At 43.1% G+C, this 19745-nt stretch overlaps 1 protein-coding gene across 1 annotated transcript in view; it reads left to right on the forward strand.

Moving 5' to 3' along the window:
• Positions 1–19745, forward strand: part of TMEM150C (transmembrane protein 150C) — a 378392-nt gene that overhangs the window by 293562 nt on the left and 65085 nt on the right. Inside the window, exons 5-9 of the mRNA XM_073542890.1 lie at positions 1085–1117; positions 1478–1545; positions 4179–4306; positions 8904–9081; positions 14857–16756. Of these exons, the coding sequence (XP_073398991.1) occupies positions 1085–1117; positions 1478–1545; positions 4179–4306; positions 8904–9081; positions 14857–15074 (625 nt within the window). The 3' untranslated portion in view covers positions 15075–16756. The remainder of the gene's footprint in view (positions 1–1084; positions 1118–1477; positions 1546–4178; positions 4307–8903; positions 9082–14856; positions 16757–19745) is intronic.

The raw sequence follows: 19745 nt of genomic DNA on the forward strand, positions 1-19745 counted from the left end.
ACATTGTATCTACACCAAAATTGTATCAATAAAAACGTCTGCTCGCTGTGCAAAAATAAGATATCACCCAACCCGAGATCACGAAAAATGGAGACGCTACAGGTCATGGAAAATAGCGCCATTTTAAAACAAATTTTGGATTTTTTTTCCCACTTAAATAAAAAAGAACCTAGACATCTTTGGTGTCAATAAACTCGTAATGTCCTGGATAATCATAATAATAAAGTATAACTTGGCACTCAACTTAAGGCATAAGTAGAAGATAATTTTTATTTGCGCAGTCTGCATAACGTTTCGGCCTACATGGCCTTCATCAGTCAACGACTAAAAAAAAAGCAAAATAAATACAGACATATAATCAATATGTCCCATTCCAAACATATGAAAAATTGCATCATATACTTCACAAACGTGATAATTGAAATACATTAACACGATGAAAAATCATTACAAGAGGAGTACAATGAAGAATTTAATCGTGTGGAGAACCAGATGGGAAGACTGTCCTTCGTGACTGGGGACACATCTATCTGACAGGACAAAGATACAGGCACTGGAATTTTCATGTATGTAAAATATAGTGGACATTTTCTAAAGATTTCTCCTTCTTGCTGGAATTTAATTTTTTCATGTACATATTTTGAGGGGAAAAAACGGCCACGAATACCAGAAGGAAAAAAAAATGAATTAAAAAATGCAAATAATCAAATAGGGCAATTTTATTTTACAGCTGGGTGAATAGTGAATATAAAGGTATACCGTAGGTCATTTCTACATTCGTTTCAATGTACAAGTTTGAAAGTACCAATACAATTTAGTTCTGCCAGTAATTTTATTTTTCTGAATCCTAACTCCTTGGCACTAGTATCACAGGAAGTCTGGATTGCATGAACTTTTTAAGTCCATGCCTTATTAAAATCTCCAATTTCATAGCAAAAAGTTTTCTAAATACATGAATGCAATGGTTGTCATTAGGCTGTATGACATCTGACAAAATAAAACACACATGGCAGTGAAAGTGCTTGGCGAGCCATGTCAGAAAAGTTTTAACTGTATTCTTTGTTTTTGCTTTTTTATTTTAAAGCCCAATCCCAAATATACGACCTCCCTATATAAGGTAAATATCCTACAGTTTATTATATGGAAGAACTATGGTAGTTACTGTATGTCTTGAATTACAGTAGTAATATATGTTGATTGCATGTAGAACCATGGTATATATGCATGACTATAGAACCACAGTATATATGTACTTTATTAGTAAAAATGTTAATTACAAGGGGGAGCCATGGTATATATGACTTGTATCAGTTACAATGTTTTTTGCATAAGAGAACCAAAGAATACGGTAGAAAACTAGTATAAACTTTAGTGCATGGAAGAATCAGGATTTATATGAATTGTATTAGATATAATGTTTTTCTTTTGCCTGGAAGCATTATGTGACTTGACTGAAATGACTTCTGTATTTTTAAAGTGTTGCAGGTGATGCTCCTCCTGCCAGCTGTGTGTTTAGTCAAGTCATGAATATGGCAGCTTTCCTAAGTAAGAGAAGTTTTTGAAAAAATGTAATGTTGGATATGGTATAATGAAGAACTTAAAGGGGTTGTGTGACGTTAGACTACAAGTCTGCAGTCACTCTATAGCTCATGCAATATGTGTTGTGAGGAGTCTCTAGTGCTGGCACTGGAAGCGGGCAGGCATGTGACCTCAAGTATGTGATTTTCCACATTCCGACTAGACATGTCCGGCCTCACTCTATACACTTACAGTGAGAGACCACGCATATCTCGTCAGTACATAACCACATGTATGCAAATCATATCCTTGTGGTCACATGCCTGTTGTTCCCAGCACCTCACCTTCTCGACCACCCCAATCATTGTTCTCCTCCACCACCCCCATCATTGCCCTCTCCGCCACCCCAATCATTGTTCTCCTCCATCTCCATCATTGCCCTCTCCACCACCTCCATCATTGCCCTCTCCAAAACCTCCATCATTGTTCTCCCCACCACCTCCATCATTGTTCTCCCCCACCAACTTCATCATTGTCCTGTCCACCACCCCATCATTGTTCTCACACACCACCTCCATCAATGTTCTCTCCCACCAACTCCATCCTTTCCCTCTCTACGACTTCCATCATTGTCCTCACCACCACCAATATATCATAGAAAAAAGAACTAAAATAATTATTAGATATACATTAAAAGGACAAAAATCCTTCATAAAAAACAGACAACATACACACAGGAAAAAGTGATAGAAAAAAGTGATAGACAAAATAGGATATTTCTACCAGCAACCTACACTACACCCTGTACTCCCGTCTACCTGCCAGCGGAGGTTGGCACCCTAGGGGAGACGATAGTGCTGTCCCCCTCTCCTCGGCGGCTCTCCCTGAAGCCCTGGATGGCCCTACTGTGTAGAAAAATGAGGGATGGGGGGTGTAAAAGTGGTCAACTAGGCCACGTATATAGCCTCTGTGTCTGAACTTGTTACATATGTGGTAACCAATTAGTTGGCACCTGGCAGAGTTAATTTGAGCAGTGGTGAAATAAGGGGTGACCTATGGATAATAGCTGTGTGAGTAAACCCCTAATACAATTCCTGGCTAGTTTAGCCCTACATGCATCCTGAGAAGACCCTGTCTGACAGCGGAGGTTGGCACCCTAACCTAGGCGTCAATGGCGCCCCCGCTCCTCGACGGCTGCCCTACTATCCATTTTAAGGTTATACTATCTAGTTTGATTGTTGATTATATTTTTATGCTACCTATTAGTTTATCACACATTTTTCTCCTGCTAATTGACCATGGTTGGTGAGATACCCCATTGCATATAAGGCATATCTTTATCATCTTTGCCATCTACTTCCTTCTACCAAGTACCATAGTGTGAGGTCCTTACTATATCAGATAGTAAGGCCTTGAAAAGGATAGTAGGGGCAGCCTCTGCTGTCAGACATGGTCTTATCTCAGAATGCATGTAGGGCTAAACTAGCCAGGAACTGCAATAGAGGTTCACTCACATTGCTATACACCTATTATCCATAGGTTACCCCTTATTCCATCACTGCTCAGATTAACTCTGCCAGGTGCCAACTAATTACCACATATGTACCAGGTACAGGCACAAAGGCTATTTACGCAGCCCGGGTGACCACTTTTACACCCCCCCCTCCCTCATTTTTCCCTACAGTAAGGCCATCCAGGGTTTCAGGGAGAGCTGCCGAGGAGCGGAGGCGCCACTATCGTCTCCCCTAGGGTGCCAGCCTCCGCTGGCAGGTAGGCGGGAGTACAGGGTTTAGTGTAGGGTACTGGTAGCAATATCCTCTTTTGTCTATCACTTTTTTCTATCACTTTTTCCTATGTGTATGTTGTCTGTTTTTTATGAAGGATTTTTGTCCTTTTAATGGTCTTTTTTCTATGATATATTACTGCCCTGCCTAAATTAATATGACAAGCAAGTCACAAAAAGTTACATCCAGTTAGATTTTTTGCAACTTGCTTGTTACGGTCGTGGTAGCATGGAGTTTGCAATGCGACCCCATTCACCTGAATTATACTATGACGTAGCAACGACACATACCAATCTTTAGCCACGTGACTTGTGTCCGTCGCCATAGTCATCATGTGACCCTAGCCTAAGACTGTTTTCACACTAGGAAAAACTCCTATGTTAAATGAGTCTTTAGCCTCTGATTCACCAGACAAAATCCAGAAGATAGTCTGGGTTTCCATTTTTTTGTAAATGTACCATGCTCTATTTCAGCCGTCAAAGCGTCCTTCCTAAAATACTTCAAATGGAAACCTCGGATGAACACAGCAGTCAGTATGAAAGGAGCCTTAGAATAATATAAAATATGTCGATTGATGTCATAGAGGGAAAAAAAATTTGACATCCATAAATGATTGCATTTTATCTCTTTTAAAGGATATCAATCATTTTCAGCAAAGAAATTCTCTTTTTAGAGTTTTTAAAAGACTTCCATTTTGAAGACCTAGAAATTGTATAGGACCCACAGATTAGTGTGCAGTGCATACATAGTATTAATCACAAATAAATACGATTCTACGAGTAGCAACAGTTTTTGTTGTCAGGAAGGCAGCTTGATGTTGATGAACTGCTATGGAATCCAGAAAGGAAGAGAATAATCAAATGACTTTTCTTTCAGCCTTAATTATTGCCGTCCTGCGTTTCATACAACTGAAGCCAAAGACAGTCAGCCCTTGGCTAAGCATCAGTGGACTTATTGCCTTATGCCTGACATCATTTGGAATGACTTTGCTGGGCAACTTTCAGGTACTTAGTAGCCAATTCTTTGCTTTTATCTTATATTTTTATATTTTTGTGGAAGCTAATAGAAATCATTTATCTATATTATTGAGGATGTTTTCAAAATCTTTCCTTTAATTCGGCTTACGGAATATTTATTATAACAATATTGTCACGCTCACGCCTTGGCTGACTGGCGTGAGCCGGGGGGTTTGTGGCCCCACTGGGCCACAAGCCAGACTACCCTGGAAGGGGCATGACTACGACAGCTACCTCGGTCTTCACTGGAGCCTCTGATGGTGAGGTCAGGCTTGTGTGGCAGGCAGCTGTTGGGTGCCACTCGAGGGTGGTGTCTGGCTGTGGCTGCTGATCCCACTCGGGGACAAGTCACTTGGACAGGTGTGACTAACAGGCAGGCTGAGACACTGGGCAAGCAGGCACGGCTTGGTACACTGGCAGGCAGGCACGGCTTGGAGACACTGGGCAAGCAGGCACGGCTTGGAGACACTGGGCAAGCGGGCATGGCTTGGAGACACTGGGCAAGCGGGCACGGCTTGGAGACACTGGGCAAGCGGGCACGGCTTGGAGACACTGGGCAAGCGGGCACGGCTTGGAGACACTGGGCAAGCGGGCACGGCTTGGAGACACTGGGCAAGCGGGCACGGCTTGCAGACACTGGGCAAGCGGGCACGGCTTGGAGACACTGGGCAAGCGGGCACGGCTTGGAGACACAGAGCAGGTAGGTGACGGCTTGAGACACAGGGCTAGCAGGAGTGGTATATGAGAGAACAGGTTTAGACCTGTTCACACAGAGGTGCAGGTATGGATATAGGCAGGAAGGAGTGGAATATGAGGGAACAGGTTTGGACCTGTTCCCACAGGAGGTGCAGGTATGGATATAGGCAGGAAGGAGTGGAATATGAGGGAACAGGTTTGGACCTGTTCACACAGGAGGTGCAGGTAGGCGGAGCCGCAGGACTGTAGAGTAGGCAGAGCCGCAGGAGTGCGGAGTAGGCTGGGCTCCAAGGGAGTCGGGCAGAGCGGCTAGGGAGCCGAGCAGGCAGAGCGGCTAGGGAGCCGAGCAGGCAGAGCGGCTAGGGAGCCGTGCAGGCAGAGCGGCCAGAGAGCTGTGCAGGCAGAGCGGCCAGGGAGCTGTGCAGACAGAGCGGCCAGGGAGCTGTGCAGACAGAGCGGCCAGGGAGCTGTGCAGACAGAGCGGCCAGGGAGCAGACGCACAGATAGGGAGGACACGGCAGAGAAGGAACCACAGACAAGGAGACTGACAGACAGAGGTAAGACTGAGTTCAGACAGAGACTCAGGGACAAAGACACGAGGACCAGGATATTCTGCCTCCTGGCAGGCGGACAAAGAAATGCTAGGCAAGGTACCAAGACACAGGAATACGCAGTAAGAGCCTTCAGAGAAGGCAAGACATAGGACAGGGCCTGGCTAGCTCAGCAGCAAGGAGCTAACTGAGTTTAGACATTGCACAGGCAATGTTTCAGTGGGAGTGGCGAACCTAAATAGTCAAGGGCTCTAGGTGATTGGTAAGGGACATATTACACAGGTGCACCCTGACTGCATAAGAACCAGAGAGTTCAGGCGCCGCCCCCCTATACACAGTCTGGAAACATGGAGAGCAGAGGCACAGAGCTGGCAACAGACAGAATTCACAGCATGGCTTGAAGCAGAAAGTAAGTTGGTGTGCGGGGGATGGGAGGCCATGCAGTGATGCTAGCAGGGTTGTTACAGTACCCTCCCTTTACGGCCCCTCCTCCTCAGGCCTGCCAGAATGACCTGAAGAAGGAGTATGGGACCACACACAGTCCAGGTTGACACGACATCCATCAGGTATGGTGGAGTATGTGTGCCATCAGGAATCCCGGAGTGCCAAGCTTCTTGGTGCCCAATGGAGTCAGCTTCCAACACAGAGGGTATAAGGACTTGGATTTCTTTCTCCTGGGTGGCAGAAAGCAGGGACCTGGAAGCCACAGACTTGACCCCTACATCAGCCGGCCAGCTAAGAACAGAAGACACCTTCACTGAGTCCAACTTCAGCCCGACATGCCAGAAAAATTGGACCTCCTCCTTCCGGTTGGTGAGAAACGGAGATACGTAGGTCACTGTTCCAACCTCTTCACTCACCTGCCAAATGTAAGCTGGAGGCATACATACAGGGAGCCACTTCAGCCTGCTACCCTGAAAAAACTGGACCACATCTTCCTGGTTAGAAGATGAGTGAAGCTCTGTCTTGGGACCTTCACCCCTAGGCCACAGGGGACCTGAAGGCATACACTCTGGATCCATCTGCAGCCCTTTATCCTGGGGAAGACAATCAAGAGGCAGGGGTGCGCCTGGAAGCAGACCACTGGTATAGTCGCTGGAGAAGTGTGAGGAAATTGACACCGCCTCCCCTTCTTCGGAGACGTCATCACCCCTTGACTCAACGACTAGCAGACCAGATGAAGAAGGTGACCTTGCTGACCGACTCTGACGCAAGGGAACCAGACACCTCTTGTCACTTGATTGTTTCAAGCACGGTGCCCTGCTAGGTTTCCAGACATAAATGGGTGCTAGAATCTCTGGATCAGAATGACCCATGGGCATACCAGTCAGCAATTGGAAGATGAACTTCTTCATGTATAAAGCTCCGACCTGGAGCTGTAGTTGTCCTTGCAGGACTAGACTGTTCTCCAATAGGGCTCGGCCACCTCGAGACAACGCCCATGCCGGCTTTGGGAGCTGTATGACAGAGACCACACACTGACTCTGTAAGACTGGCGACTTAAACACACCAAAGCTCCCTGAAGGCAGAGAAACAGTTAAAGAGTTTAATGGAGAGGGAGTACTCTTGCCAGGGGCAGCCTCTCCTACTGGCCCAGGGTTTTGGAGTACAGGCTTCACAGGGCAGAGGCCAGATTCCGGCTGCAACTTGGCCCGCTTCTTCTTTTTAGACCTCTTGGATCTTGCACGGGAGACCGCATCGGCAGACTGTGGAACAGGTGATGGCTGGACAGTCATAGATGGTAAAGACGTTTCACCCACAGGTTCCTCTGGTCTGGTTTGTCTCTGGAAGCTTGGAGAGGAAGACTTTTCAGGAGCAGCTGGACGAGACATGTCGAACACTTTACGAAAGGCCACCAGGAAGGCCCCCAGGCTCAAGACGACAGGGTCCCCTGCTTCCCAAAGGGGACAGATCCATATCAAGGCATCACCAGCTAGGTAGGACCTTATGTATCCCACCTTGACCCGGTCAGAGGGAAAACAAGCTGCATTCTGCAGGATGTAGTGCAGGCACTTTTTCAGGAACCCTTGGCACTCTTTAGGGTCCCCATAGAACCTAGGCGGGTCATCTGGGTTGTGCTCCTCATAGGCCAGAAGTTGCTCATACATAGCCCTGGAGACAATGAGTGGTTCAGACGTCTCAACAATTGGAACCACGCAAGGCGGAACAAATTCTTCCGGTGGCTCATACTGGCAGGAAGAGAGTTCATCATGCTCTGCGAGCGGATGGACATGGGACTCAGCAGGGACCATGGCCTGTGCAAACTGTCACGCTCACACCTTGGCTGACTGGCGTGAGCCGGGGGGTTTGTGGCCCCACTGTGCCACAAACCAGACTACCCTGGAAGGGGCGTGACTACGACAGCTACCTCGGTCTTCACTGGAGCCTCTGATGGTGAGGTCAGGCTTGTGCGGCAGGTAGCTGTCGGGTGCCACTCCAGGGTGGTGTCTGGCTGTGGCTGCTGATCCCACTCGGGGACAAGTCACTTGGACAGGTGTGACTAACAGGCAGGCTGAGACACTGGGCAAGCAGGCACGGCTTGGTACACTGGCAGGCAGGCACGGCTTGGAGACACAGCTTGGAGACACGAGTTTGAAATATTCACGTTATTTTGCCTGTATGTCTCTCAACAAGGAGGAAATAAAGGGCATCAGTAATTCAATTCTTATCCTATTTTTATACATATACAAAGTGGAACTCTTTTTAGGCACTGCGCATATCCTAATAGGTTTTTTATGTGGATCAATGGAAATATACCTTGAAGGGATTGTTCAGGAGTAACAAATTGATCACATATCCATGGAATAGGTCATATGAAATGAGATTGGTGGAGGTCCAACACTCTTCACCCCCACCAATTAGGCGATACGTGCTCCAGTAGTCGCTTAGCTTTGGGCTAAGCGGAAAACCACAGAACCATACATTATTTAGGAGCTACTGCTGAGTGCTGCTGTTGATCTCCCAATCAATTGGTAGAAAATACCTTTAATAAAAGTATGAGATAAAAGGAAGTATTAGTTTCCTTGTAACACACAAATTTGACTGTTGCCCAGAATATAATTGACTTTAAACCATTTGGTTCTAGACTGGTTATGATTACACCATATAGACTATGGTACATTCCGTATGTGCAATGATAGATTACAAACCTGATTTATTTATTTTTTGCGCAGCAAACTCAATCTTTTCATTTTGGAAAATGTGTAACAAAGAAGAGTGTGTACAATGTATTCAGTGTGAATTATTTAAGATCTTTGACTTTCAGCCACCATTTCTTTGTATTTCTGAAAGCAATTATTAAAGTTTAATGATCAGATGTTTTTCCTTCCTGATACCAGCTAAAGAGCAATGAACTTATCCATAATGTTGGCACCTCCATGACCTTTGGATTCGGCACAATAGCCTGCTGGATTCAGTCCATCCTGACCTTTAAAATAAATATCAAGAATGAAGGAAGAAAAACTGGAATCCCCAGAGTTATATTATCTGCAACAATAACACTCTGCGTTATCATCTGTATCCTTTCTATGTAGGTGAGAGTGTGTTTTAATAGAGCAGTTAGTGAGTGCACAGTGGAAAAAAACAAAATATAAGTCTTTCATCATGTATGCAACCAAAAGTATCCATATTCTGTTATGCACATCATTATTGACCCTAGTGTGTTTTGATAAAAAAACAAAGCATCTACAACATCAGTTAGGTTCAAAACCACTCTAATTTTTTGTGATTCCAAAAAAATCCATAGGGACAAAAGGCGTAAAAATACAAAAAAGTTTAATGACATTGAGTCTCACAAAAAGCATTTGGGGCTCATTTGTCAAGCGAAGATGAGACTGTTATATTCCCAAAAATAGTCGTGCTTTCTAACTAGAAACGGATAAATGGTGCCATACTCTAATATTAGGTAGAAGACTACACGGAGACTAAAGCTTCTACTGAATGAGAAGACTTCAGGTTACATCCTGCCACTGGTAAGACTTTAGATTTGTGATACAGTGATCCTCTTAATAAAAATTTCTGGGACAAATGAGGTGAATGCTAGTAATGAAGCAAAACTTGAAAAACACAATTATGCTAGTGGAGCAGAATGGGGTTGTAAGAATATTAAGCCTAAACCTCATTGCCCAGAGGCAATATTATAACAATAGAACATAGGACACATATCAGAAGTTGAAAACTAGACTTTTTTATTTAATTTGGAAAAATAACTCAATCAGAAATTGATGTCAGCAATCCATCTCCATAAAGTTTGGAGGTCATGTCTATCAATGTGTAGCATCTCCTCTTTTGTAGCATCACAAGCATGGCTTAGTAGAACAGTTTAGGTGATGGACCGGCCTTCTACAGTCCTGACTTTTCACCAAAAGAAAACATTATGAAACAAAAAATTCAGCAAATAACTTAAACTGTTGCGTATCTAGAGTCCAATGTCCGACAAGAATGGGAAAACATTCCTCTCCCATAACTTCATAACTGCAGCAATTGGTCTCCTCACTTCCCAGACATGCACAGTGTAAGGCTGGTGGATGTGGACCCACTATGCCACGGGCCAGGCTTACCCTGGGGGAGCATGACTAAGTGTCTACCAGGTATTCAGTTGATCGTTTGATGGTGAGGATAGGCTGGACTCCCAGTAGATACTAGGTATCACTCCAGGGCAGTGCCCGGGCTGCAGCAGCTGACCAGAGAGTCAGATGTGCAGTTACAAGGTACAGGAGGGCAAAGACAAAGATGTGGTCAGACAATCCAAGGTCACAGCAAGCAGCACAGATTTTATACATGTAGCCGAGGTCAGGAGTGAAAAGGTCAGTCAGGATGGGTAAACAAGCCGGGTCTATAACAGAAGATAGAATATGGAGGAATGCATAAACGGGTGCAAGCACGATAGGAACCAACATTCGGGCAAGGAGTGATGGGAGGAGCTTCCTAATCTGGACAGTGCTGGCACGAGATAGGCCAGGGAACCTCATCTCTGGAGGATACAGCAAGGTTAAATTCCTGCAGAAACCGGCCATGCCCCCTAAGGCCTGTTTCACACATCAGTTTTTTCCCGTCAGTCAAAATCCGCCAATTTTTAAAAAAAAAAACGGATCCGCCAAAAAAAGGGGTGGAGCCGTTTTTTCCCCCATAGACTTACATTATTGGCGGATCTTGACTGACGGCCGTCCGTTCCACCCGTTTTTGTACGGATCCACCAGCATTTTAGCGGCTCCTGGACTGATGAGATGGGCCCTGCAACGTTTTTTTACTTTGACGGACCGCTATTTTGAGGTGCGCATGCCCGGCCGGGAGGCATTTTAACCCATACATGCCGTCCCGGGAGCCGCTAAAATCTCTCTCTCTCCCCTACCGTCGCCCCGCTCTCTTCTCGCGGCTCTGTCCCGCGGCCCCGCTCTCTTCTCGCGGCTTGTCCCAGTCCCACAGCCCAGCTCTCTCGTGGCTCGTCCAGGTCCTGCGGCCCCACTTTCTTCTCGCGGCTCATCCAGGTCCCGCGGCCCCGCTCTCTTCTCGCGGCTCGTCCAGATCCGGCGGCCCCGCTCTCTTCTCGCGGCTCGTCCCGGTCCCACGGCCCCGCTACTTTGGCGCTACTTTTTTCATGCCTGTGGTTCCTTTAACATCCCTACATGGGCGGATCCCGTCAAAGCAACGGTCCAGTGGCACCCGTTGGTGTCTCGACGGACACGGATCCGTTCTCCGCCTTTTTGGCGGCTGGCAACTGACGGGAATAACGTAAGTGTGAACCAGGCCTAAATGGAAACCAAATGTAAATGCAGCAGTACTGAGGAGTGCTGCAAGATGCAAACTCAGCGAGGTGGTCTGACAAAAGGAGAAGCTGCATGGCAAGTAAAGTGGCACTGAGAAGACATGTGAGTTACCACCATGATACACTGACTGTTGTAAAAAGAGGAGATGCTACACAATGGTAGACATGGCATGTGTTGCTGCCATCAATTTCTAAGTGAATTACAGGAAAAGGAAACGTGTTACTTTCACCTTCTGATCCGTGTTCTATGTTTTGTTGCAGATAAAATATGTCATGATTTCCAAATCATTACATTCTTGTTTTCTTTACATTTTAAACAGTGTCACAACTTTTTTGGTATTGGGGTTGTTTCGTCTTGTGATGCATTTGGTTTCATGACTAATTGACCTAAATACCTTTGCTTTCTGGTGTTCTATTTTGTAGAGCGGATATTAACCAATACAACAAAATACCAGATATTTTGTGATAGCATCTTTTCTCTCCTACATACAGTCATATGTTAAAGTTTGGGCACCCCTATTAATGTTAACCTTTTTTCTTTATAACAATTTTGGTTTTTGCAACAGGTATTTCTGTTTCATATATCTAATAACTGATGGACTCAGTTATATTTCTGGATTCAAATGAGGTTTATTGTACTAACAGAAAATGTGCAATCTGCATTTTAACAAAATTTGACCGGTGCAAAAGTATGGGCACCTCAACATAAAAGTGACATAAATATTTCGTAGATCCTCCTTTTGCAAAAATAACAGCCTCTAGTCGCTTCCTGTAGCTATTAATGAGTTCCTGGATCCTGGATGAAGGTATTTGTGACCATTCCTGTTTACAAAACAATTCCAGTTCAGTTAAGTTTGATGGTCGCCGAGCATGGACAGCCCGCTTCAAATCATCCCACAGATGTTCAATGATATTCAGGTCTGGGGACTGGGATGGCCATTCAAGAACATTGTAATTGTTCCTCTGCATGAATGCCTGAGTAGATTTGGAGCGGTGTTTTGGATCATTGTCTTGCTGAAATGTCCATCCCCTGCGTAACTTCAACTTCGTCACTGATTCTTGCACATTATTGACAAGAATCTGCTGATACTGAGTTGAATCCATGCAACCCTCAACTTTTACAAGATTCCCGGTGCCGGCATTGGCCACACAGCCCCAAAGCATGATGAAACCTCCACCAAATTTTACTGTGGGTAGCAAGCGTTTTTCTTGGAATGCTGTGTTTTTTAGCCTCCATGCATAACGCCTTTTTGTATGACCAAACAACTCAATCTTTGTTTCATCAGTCCACAGGACCTTCTTCCAAAATGTAACTGGCTTGTCCAAATGTGCTTTTGCATACCTCAGGCGACTCTGTTTGTGGCGTGCTTGCAGAAACGGCTTCTTTCGCATCGCTCTCCCATACAGCTTCTCCTTGTGCAAAGTGCGCTGTATTGTTGACCGATGCACAGTGACACCATCTGCAGCAAGATGATGCTGCAGGTCTTTGGAGGTGGTCTGTGGATTGTCCTTGACTGTTCTCAGCATTCTTCTTCTCTGCCTTTCTGATATTTTTCTTCGCCTGCCACTTCTGGGCTTAACAAGTACTGTACCTGTGTTCTTCCATTTCCTTACTATGTTCCTCACAGTGGAAACTGACAGGTTAAATCTCTGAGACAACTTTTTGTATCCTTCCCCTGAAAAGCTATGTGGAATAATCTTTGTTTTCAGATCATTTGAGAGTTGTTTTGAGGAGCCCATGATGCCACTCTTCATAGAGAATCAAATAGGAGAACTACTTGCAAGTGGCCACCTTAAATACCTTTTCTCATGATTTGATACACCTGGCTATGAAGTTCAAAGCTCAATGAGGTTACAAAACCAATTTAGTGCTTCAGGAAGTCAGTAAAAAGTAGTTAGGAGTGTTCAAATCAAGAAAATGATAAGGGTGCCCATACTTTTGCACCGGTCAAATTTTGTTTAAATGCAGATTGCACATTTTCTGTACAATAAACCTCATTTGAATCCAGAAATATAACTGAGTCCATCAGTTATTAGATATATGAAACTGAAATAGCTGTTGCAAAAACCAAAATTGTTATAAAGAAAAAAGGTTAACATTAATAGGGGTGCCCAAACTTTAACATATGACTGTATTCTTACTTTTAAAGCATTTAGCTGCCCAGGTGCCATTTCTGTTTATCATAGCTTCAAAGTATCAAAAAGTGTATTGTAGTTAAATTACCATAGTTTTCAGTAATAATTTACAGATTTTCAAAGAATCTTGCATCCCTATTAACAAACAAGGCTGGGTTACATGGCAATGTGTGGAGCGACAAAAATTTTCAGACAAATCACGTGACTTAAATCATCTTTGCGACCTGTTGGCGACTTGCTTTCACACATCTATTTTAAAATGAACCTGTCACCAGGTTTTCCCAGTATAAACTACGACCACCACCTTAAGGCTTCTTTTCCAGTAGTATAGTAAAATCTATATACCGGTAAGTCCACAACACTTCTGCATAGCCCAAAAAATACCTTTCCTAATCCCCCCATATGACATTGTGTGGATGATGTAGGACATGTCAGCCACATGAAACTTGCAGGAGGTTGGGTATTGCGGCGAGAGAGGAGGCACCAAAGCAAAACCAAGGTCGCCCATCAGACCAGACCAGACCACGCCGTATGGGAGATTATAAGAGGTAGTTTTGGGGCTTTGCAAAGGTAATTGGGGACTTGTATACATCTTGCTACTCTGCTGTTAAAGAGGCTTTAAAGTTGGTGGCCATAGTTTATATTGGGAAAAACATGTGACAAGTTCCTAATAATAATAATTTTTATTTCTATAGCTCCAACATATTCCCCAGCACTTTCCATTTTGGAGGGGACTTCTACTAACAATGAAGACATTACAGAATAACACACAACTCAACAGATAACAAGGAATGAGGGCCCAGCTTACACGCTCACAATCTATGAGGAAATAGGGAGGACACAAAAGGTAAATGGCAAAAAAGTGCTTCGATTTTGTATGGTCCAGCCATCAACATAATAAAAAGGGTATGTATATCCATTTAAAGTTCCAATAAAATTGTAAAAAAAGGCTAAAATACAGATAAGTCACATGCACGTTACCATCGCATGTGACTTGCATCAAAGTCTATGGCAAGTGAGTAACGTGTGACTTACCACAGAAGATCCAACACGTTTGAAAACATTTCCATCTCACAGTCGCTCATAAGTCACAATATGAAACCATAGGAAATCCTTAGATGCCATGTCGTAATGCAACACAACAATCTCAATGTCATATGACACATAGCATCATGTAGATATAGCGTAAAGCAGATTACAAATGATTAGTTTTTTTTTTATGTATGTGTGATACTGGTGATAACTCAGGGCATTACAATCAAATTTCTGCAACTCACAAACTTCAATTGATTTTATTATATTGACGAATACAATCTCGTATGAACCAACAATTGTTTCTAGTAATTCTATCTTTTTAATGTTATGATTTCCTTTACATCAAGTTTGCCCAGATTTTATCTTCGAATGGAAAAAACTTAATATCTATGCACCAAGAGTACAATGGGTCCTTGTCATGTGTTTCATAACCTTTTTTGGCACGTTGGCCGTGGAGTTCAGACACTGCAGGTTTGAAATAATTTGTGTTGAGAACCAACAGCACCAAGAAATCTTAAACAGCATGTCTGAAAACATGTCTGATATCTCCGAGTATCAAACAGACCAGTTGTAATGTGAACCGACAAGACTAACTAAAGGACGAGAAGAATATGAACTGTCCAACTGAAATAAGCTGGGACTGCAAAAGACAAATCATTTGTTTCTAAAACATCAGTGTTACTTCTATGAATTTTTTCAAGACCATTATATTTAGAGCTTGGAACAGCAATTTGATTCAATGGTAGTTTGGAAATGTGAAAATAATCCAACAGCAAGGTTGGAAAAAGAATTCTTAAAGAAAGTAGCATCCCTGCGAAAAAAGCTGTTATGGAACCTGTGGAAACTTGTGGCCTTGTGCCATATGTATTCGTCCCCACTCCACTATTCTTAGTCTGGAGTCTTGATGGTCAATGAGTGCAGCCATCCAGGTGACCACAGACTTGCTTCTCACTGCCATATTGCATTACAGAACTGGTGTATCGCTATGATATATCATTGCAGACACCCTATGATGCTAGTGAGGCTAATTTGCTACTTGTAATTAACAATACCGGTACTTGATTATGGGGCAAATATTGGTTGTGATTGTGAGTAAATTTGGCTGGTAATTATGTGCGCAATTAAGACCTTATCCCAGGTAGAAAGGACACTTTTATTTTGATATAACAATATCCCTCCTGTCCACTCCTATTAATAATATATAGGTTTTTGGGCCCTCATCTTAAACTAGTGCAGATACAAAGTTGTGAACTTGTTGCGGATCCAATCAATGGCTAAATTTGAGCCTTTTGGCTCCAATGCAAAATGTTTAACATGGCCTCAAACTATATTTAATGCATTTTGTATTGTCACATGGGCAAAAAGAACCTTTTTGGCCTCCCTAAGCTTTGGAACTATTTAGGGTGTGCAGACGCTGCGGATTCTGCTGCGGATCCGCAGTGGATTTGGCCTCTGCAGATCCGCAGCAGTTCCGCAGACAGTGTACAGTACAATGTAAGTCTATGTGACTTACAATCCGCTGTGCACATGCTGCGGTTTTTTCACTGCGGAAAAGCTGTGGTTTTAAATCCACAGAATGAATTGACATGTCAATTCTGTGGATTCCGCTGCGGTTTGACACCTGTTCCATTGTCCAGGTGTCAAACCGCAGGGGAAAACCGCTGGCCAATCCGCAGGTCAACTTACCTGCGGATTCACCTGCGGATCCGCATGGAAAAATCCGCTGGTGAATCCGCAGCGTGTGCAGATACCCTTAGGCCTCACTAGGCTTCAGAATCCAGGCCCTTCTGCAACCCCTGCAAGAATTCTAGTTATACTGCTGAATCTAATCAGAATTTGATCAGGATGTAGAAAATAGACTGCTGTGAATTTCACTGGTTAATATCAGAGTCAGTATTTTTTATACATTAGGCCCAATATGTGCAAATAGATTAACAATTTACCTGCACAAAATCACAAATTTCAATCAGCAATAACAATGTGGTTTAACAAAACGTATTACTGGAAAAACTTTCCTAGTTTTTTGGGAAATGCATTTTCTAGAATTTTAATGGTCAAAATGGTCAAAAACGATAAACTTGCAATCACGTGCACATTTACGTTATTAAAGCTTTGTGCAATGCCATCTCCATGACTCCAGGGCCAGTAATTAAACCAGCTGTATATTATTTACCTATCCTTACTAGTAGGTAGCCTTATGCAGCTAAGCCAGTGCCACAATGGTGAAAATGTACAACTGCATTTAGAATTCTAAAGGTATGTGCACACAGTATTTTTTGAGGAATTGCTTGGTGTGGGTAAATAAAAAAAAACAAAACACCTAAAAAAAAAAAATATCGCTATTCATTTTTATTGTAAAACCACTATGTTGGTCATATGTTCAATCTTTTGAGGCTTATTTTTCCACTTCAGGTTGTAAAAAACACCTGGTGGTATGTGCACCTAGCATCTTTAAAATATAGAGGTTTTCAAGGCCGAAAATGCTTCAGGTAAATGCCAATACTTATTTTACAGAAGCATCTTCATTTTTTCACTATACTTTCAAGTATACAGCGGCGGTTTCTAAATGAAGGCGACAAAAGAATGATCATGTCACTTCTTTTTACCACTTCAGGGTTTTCGAACTCTCCGGAGGTTAAAAAAACTGACATAAGGAGGAACACATGCACAGCAGTGATGTTTTGTCATTGACGTGTGTTATGTTCATTTGCTGTGGCGCTCTTAGGGCACCTTTTTGGAGAATTACAGGCGGAATCGGCTTAAGGGCATGCTTTCATGCTCGGGTCAGGAGAGGTGGCAGCCAGTCCATGCAGTGCGATGCAATTATCGCATGAGTTATACGGCTGTGTGACTCCAGCCTAAGGCAAGAGTCACACTTGCGAGTGTGATGCGAGAAACTCACGCGAGTCTCTCGCATCAATACCCAGCACTGCCGCCGGCACTCAGACCTATGCAGCCGCACAATCCGGTCCTGAGTGCCGACGGCAGTGCAAGGTATTGATGCGTGAGACCTCTGCAAGTGTGACCCCAGGCCTAAAAATCATGTTATGTATGCATAGCCTGAAAAAGAAGCACTTCCTGAAGAGATTTCCACTAGAAAATGCGTAGATTTGACTGGCTCAAAATATCCTCTGTATGCACATAACCTATTGGTACATTGTTTTGTGTTGAAAAAGCAGCATATATTCAATTCTGAAAAATCCGCTGCATTTAACAGTGCAAGCAAAGTAGATAAGATTTCAAGAAATTTCTTATGCTTGCTGCAAAAATTACATATCAAGTAAATTGGAGATCTGCAGCTTGTCAGTTTATTCTATGGCTGTTATTGCTTCCAGCACCTTCTTTGCCATGTTATCCGCAGCAGTAAATACAGCTGTATCACTGAGCCGACCTCCTGCTGCGCAACCTCCTGCTATAATATGTTCATGAGACTTAATTCCCACTGTGAGTAGTTTTGAGTTGAGTTTTTAATGCAGATTTTTTGGTTCCTTGCGTTTTTTCACTGATTTTTTTTTTTTTAATGCTTTTTTTTTTTTTACACTATTATAATGTTTTAATCAGCTGTAGTTTTTGTCTCTTTTTGGTATGTCATGTTTTAAATAAAATTGTTTTATTTTGGATACTTCCTGATACAAGGCTTTGGTAAAACTTTGTTAATAAAGTACATGCAGATTACATGCATTTTTAGCTTATTTAAGCTGTGGAAATGCACTAAAAATGCATATGAGTTTTTTATTTGTAGATTTTTTTCATCTCATTTAAGTCTATGGGGAAGTCTGCACATAAATTGCATATTTACCACGAGACATCTTTTGTAGATTTCAAAAATGTTTCACAGGTCAGGATACACTGAGAAAAAAAATGAACATGAGATTTTTTCAAATTCCATATACTCTGCTGGAACTACAAGACAACGTTCACACGGTCAGTATTTGGTGAGGTTTTTTACCACAGTATTTATAAGCTAAAACCAGGAGTGGAACAATCAGGGCTCATACTCACTTGCGAGAGACTCGGACCGGAGCGTGCGGCAGCATGTATTTCTATGTAGCCGAATGCTCCGGTCCCAGTGCCGGCGGCAGTGCCAGGTTTTCATGCGAGAGACTCGCATGATTCTCTTGCGAGTCTCCCGCAAATGAGTATGAGCCCTCAGAGTAAAAGTCTAATAGAAACCGGTCACCACTTCTGTATTATCACCCACTCTTGGTTTTGACTTATGAATACTGAGGTAAAAAACTCCCCAAATACTCAACATGTGCACGAGGTCTAAGACTTGTATCCTTTGAGCAGTGAAAATACGCAACGTCAAAAATGCTCTGAATACTCATTGTGGGAACACAGCCTTATACGCTGAGGTAATTAAATGCTCTAACTTTATCCATTCCTCATTATCACTAGTGTCATGGTAGAATCCTCCAGAGAAATAGTCATCGTAACTAGAGTTGAGCAAATATGTTCGAAATCGGTCACTGAATCTGAATTTGCCATATTCGTGCCATATTGGTACCGTTTGTGCCAAATTTATGTTTGAAGATTGATTTCCAACATATTCGGTCACTTCTACTCCCATTGACTCCAATGAAGTTCGGCTGTGTTCAGCGAATATTGCAAATACAATATTCACCGCCGATCGGAACCGAATTCAGTAAAATTTGCTCAACTCTAATCGTAACATTATGTGATATTGTTTGAGTGTATTTTTATTCTGAATCAGAAGTGGCTCAGGACAGGACTGCTCTGTTATGGCAGCAAAGACATCAGCTGGAGTCTTGTAAGGGACATGGCAATTGAAAAAATGATCTAACGTTTGGGAGGCTTTATTGTGCCGTGACTTCAGTTCCATGAGATGTTACCTGCTTTGACTTTAAAGGGGTTGTCCACTACTCGAACACACCCATCTGATTCCCTATGCTCGCCCCTCACCCCCCAACCAGTAAAATAATAAGTTAGGCCAAGTTCGCATATTCAGTATTTGGCTACGTTCACAGTAGGCATTTTTTGCAGCGTTTTTTTTTTATGGGATTTTATAATGCAAATGTTCAGCAGCATTTTACAGTAGCAGCAAAGCCTATGAGATTTCAGAATTCTCATGCACACAGCTTTGTTTTTTTGCACAATAGATCATGTCACTTCTTTCAGCATTTTTCACCCATGGAAATGAATGGGTGGTGAAAGAACGCTGAAAAAAAGCACACCAAAAATGCAAGTATAGGGAATGGATACATTTTTTGTGCCAAAACCTGAT

This window comes from Dendrobates tinctorius, unplaced genomic scaffold (assembly GCF_039654945.1).
Source record: "Dendrobates tinctorius isolate UK_male_01 unplaced genomic scaffold, ASM3965494v1 ptg000011l, whole genome shotgun sequence".
In the NCBI taxonomy this organism is placed as follows: Eukaryota; Metazoa; Chordata; class Amphibia; order Anura; family Dendrobatidae; genus Dendrobates; species Dendrobates tinctorius.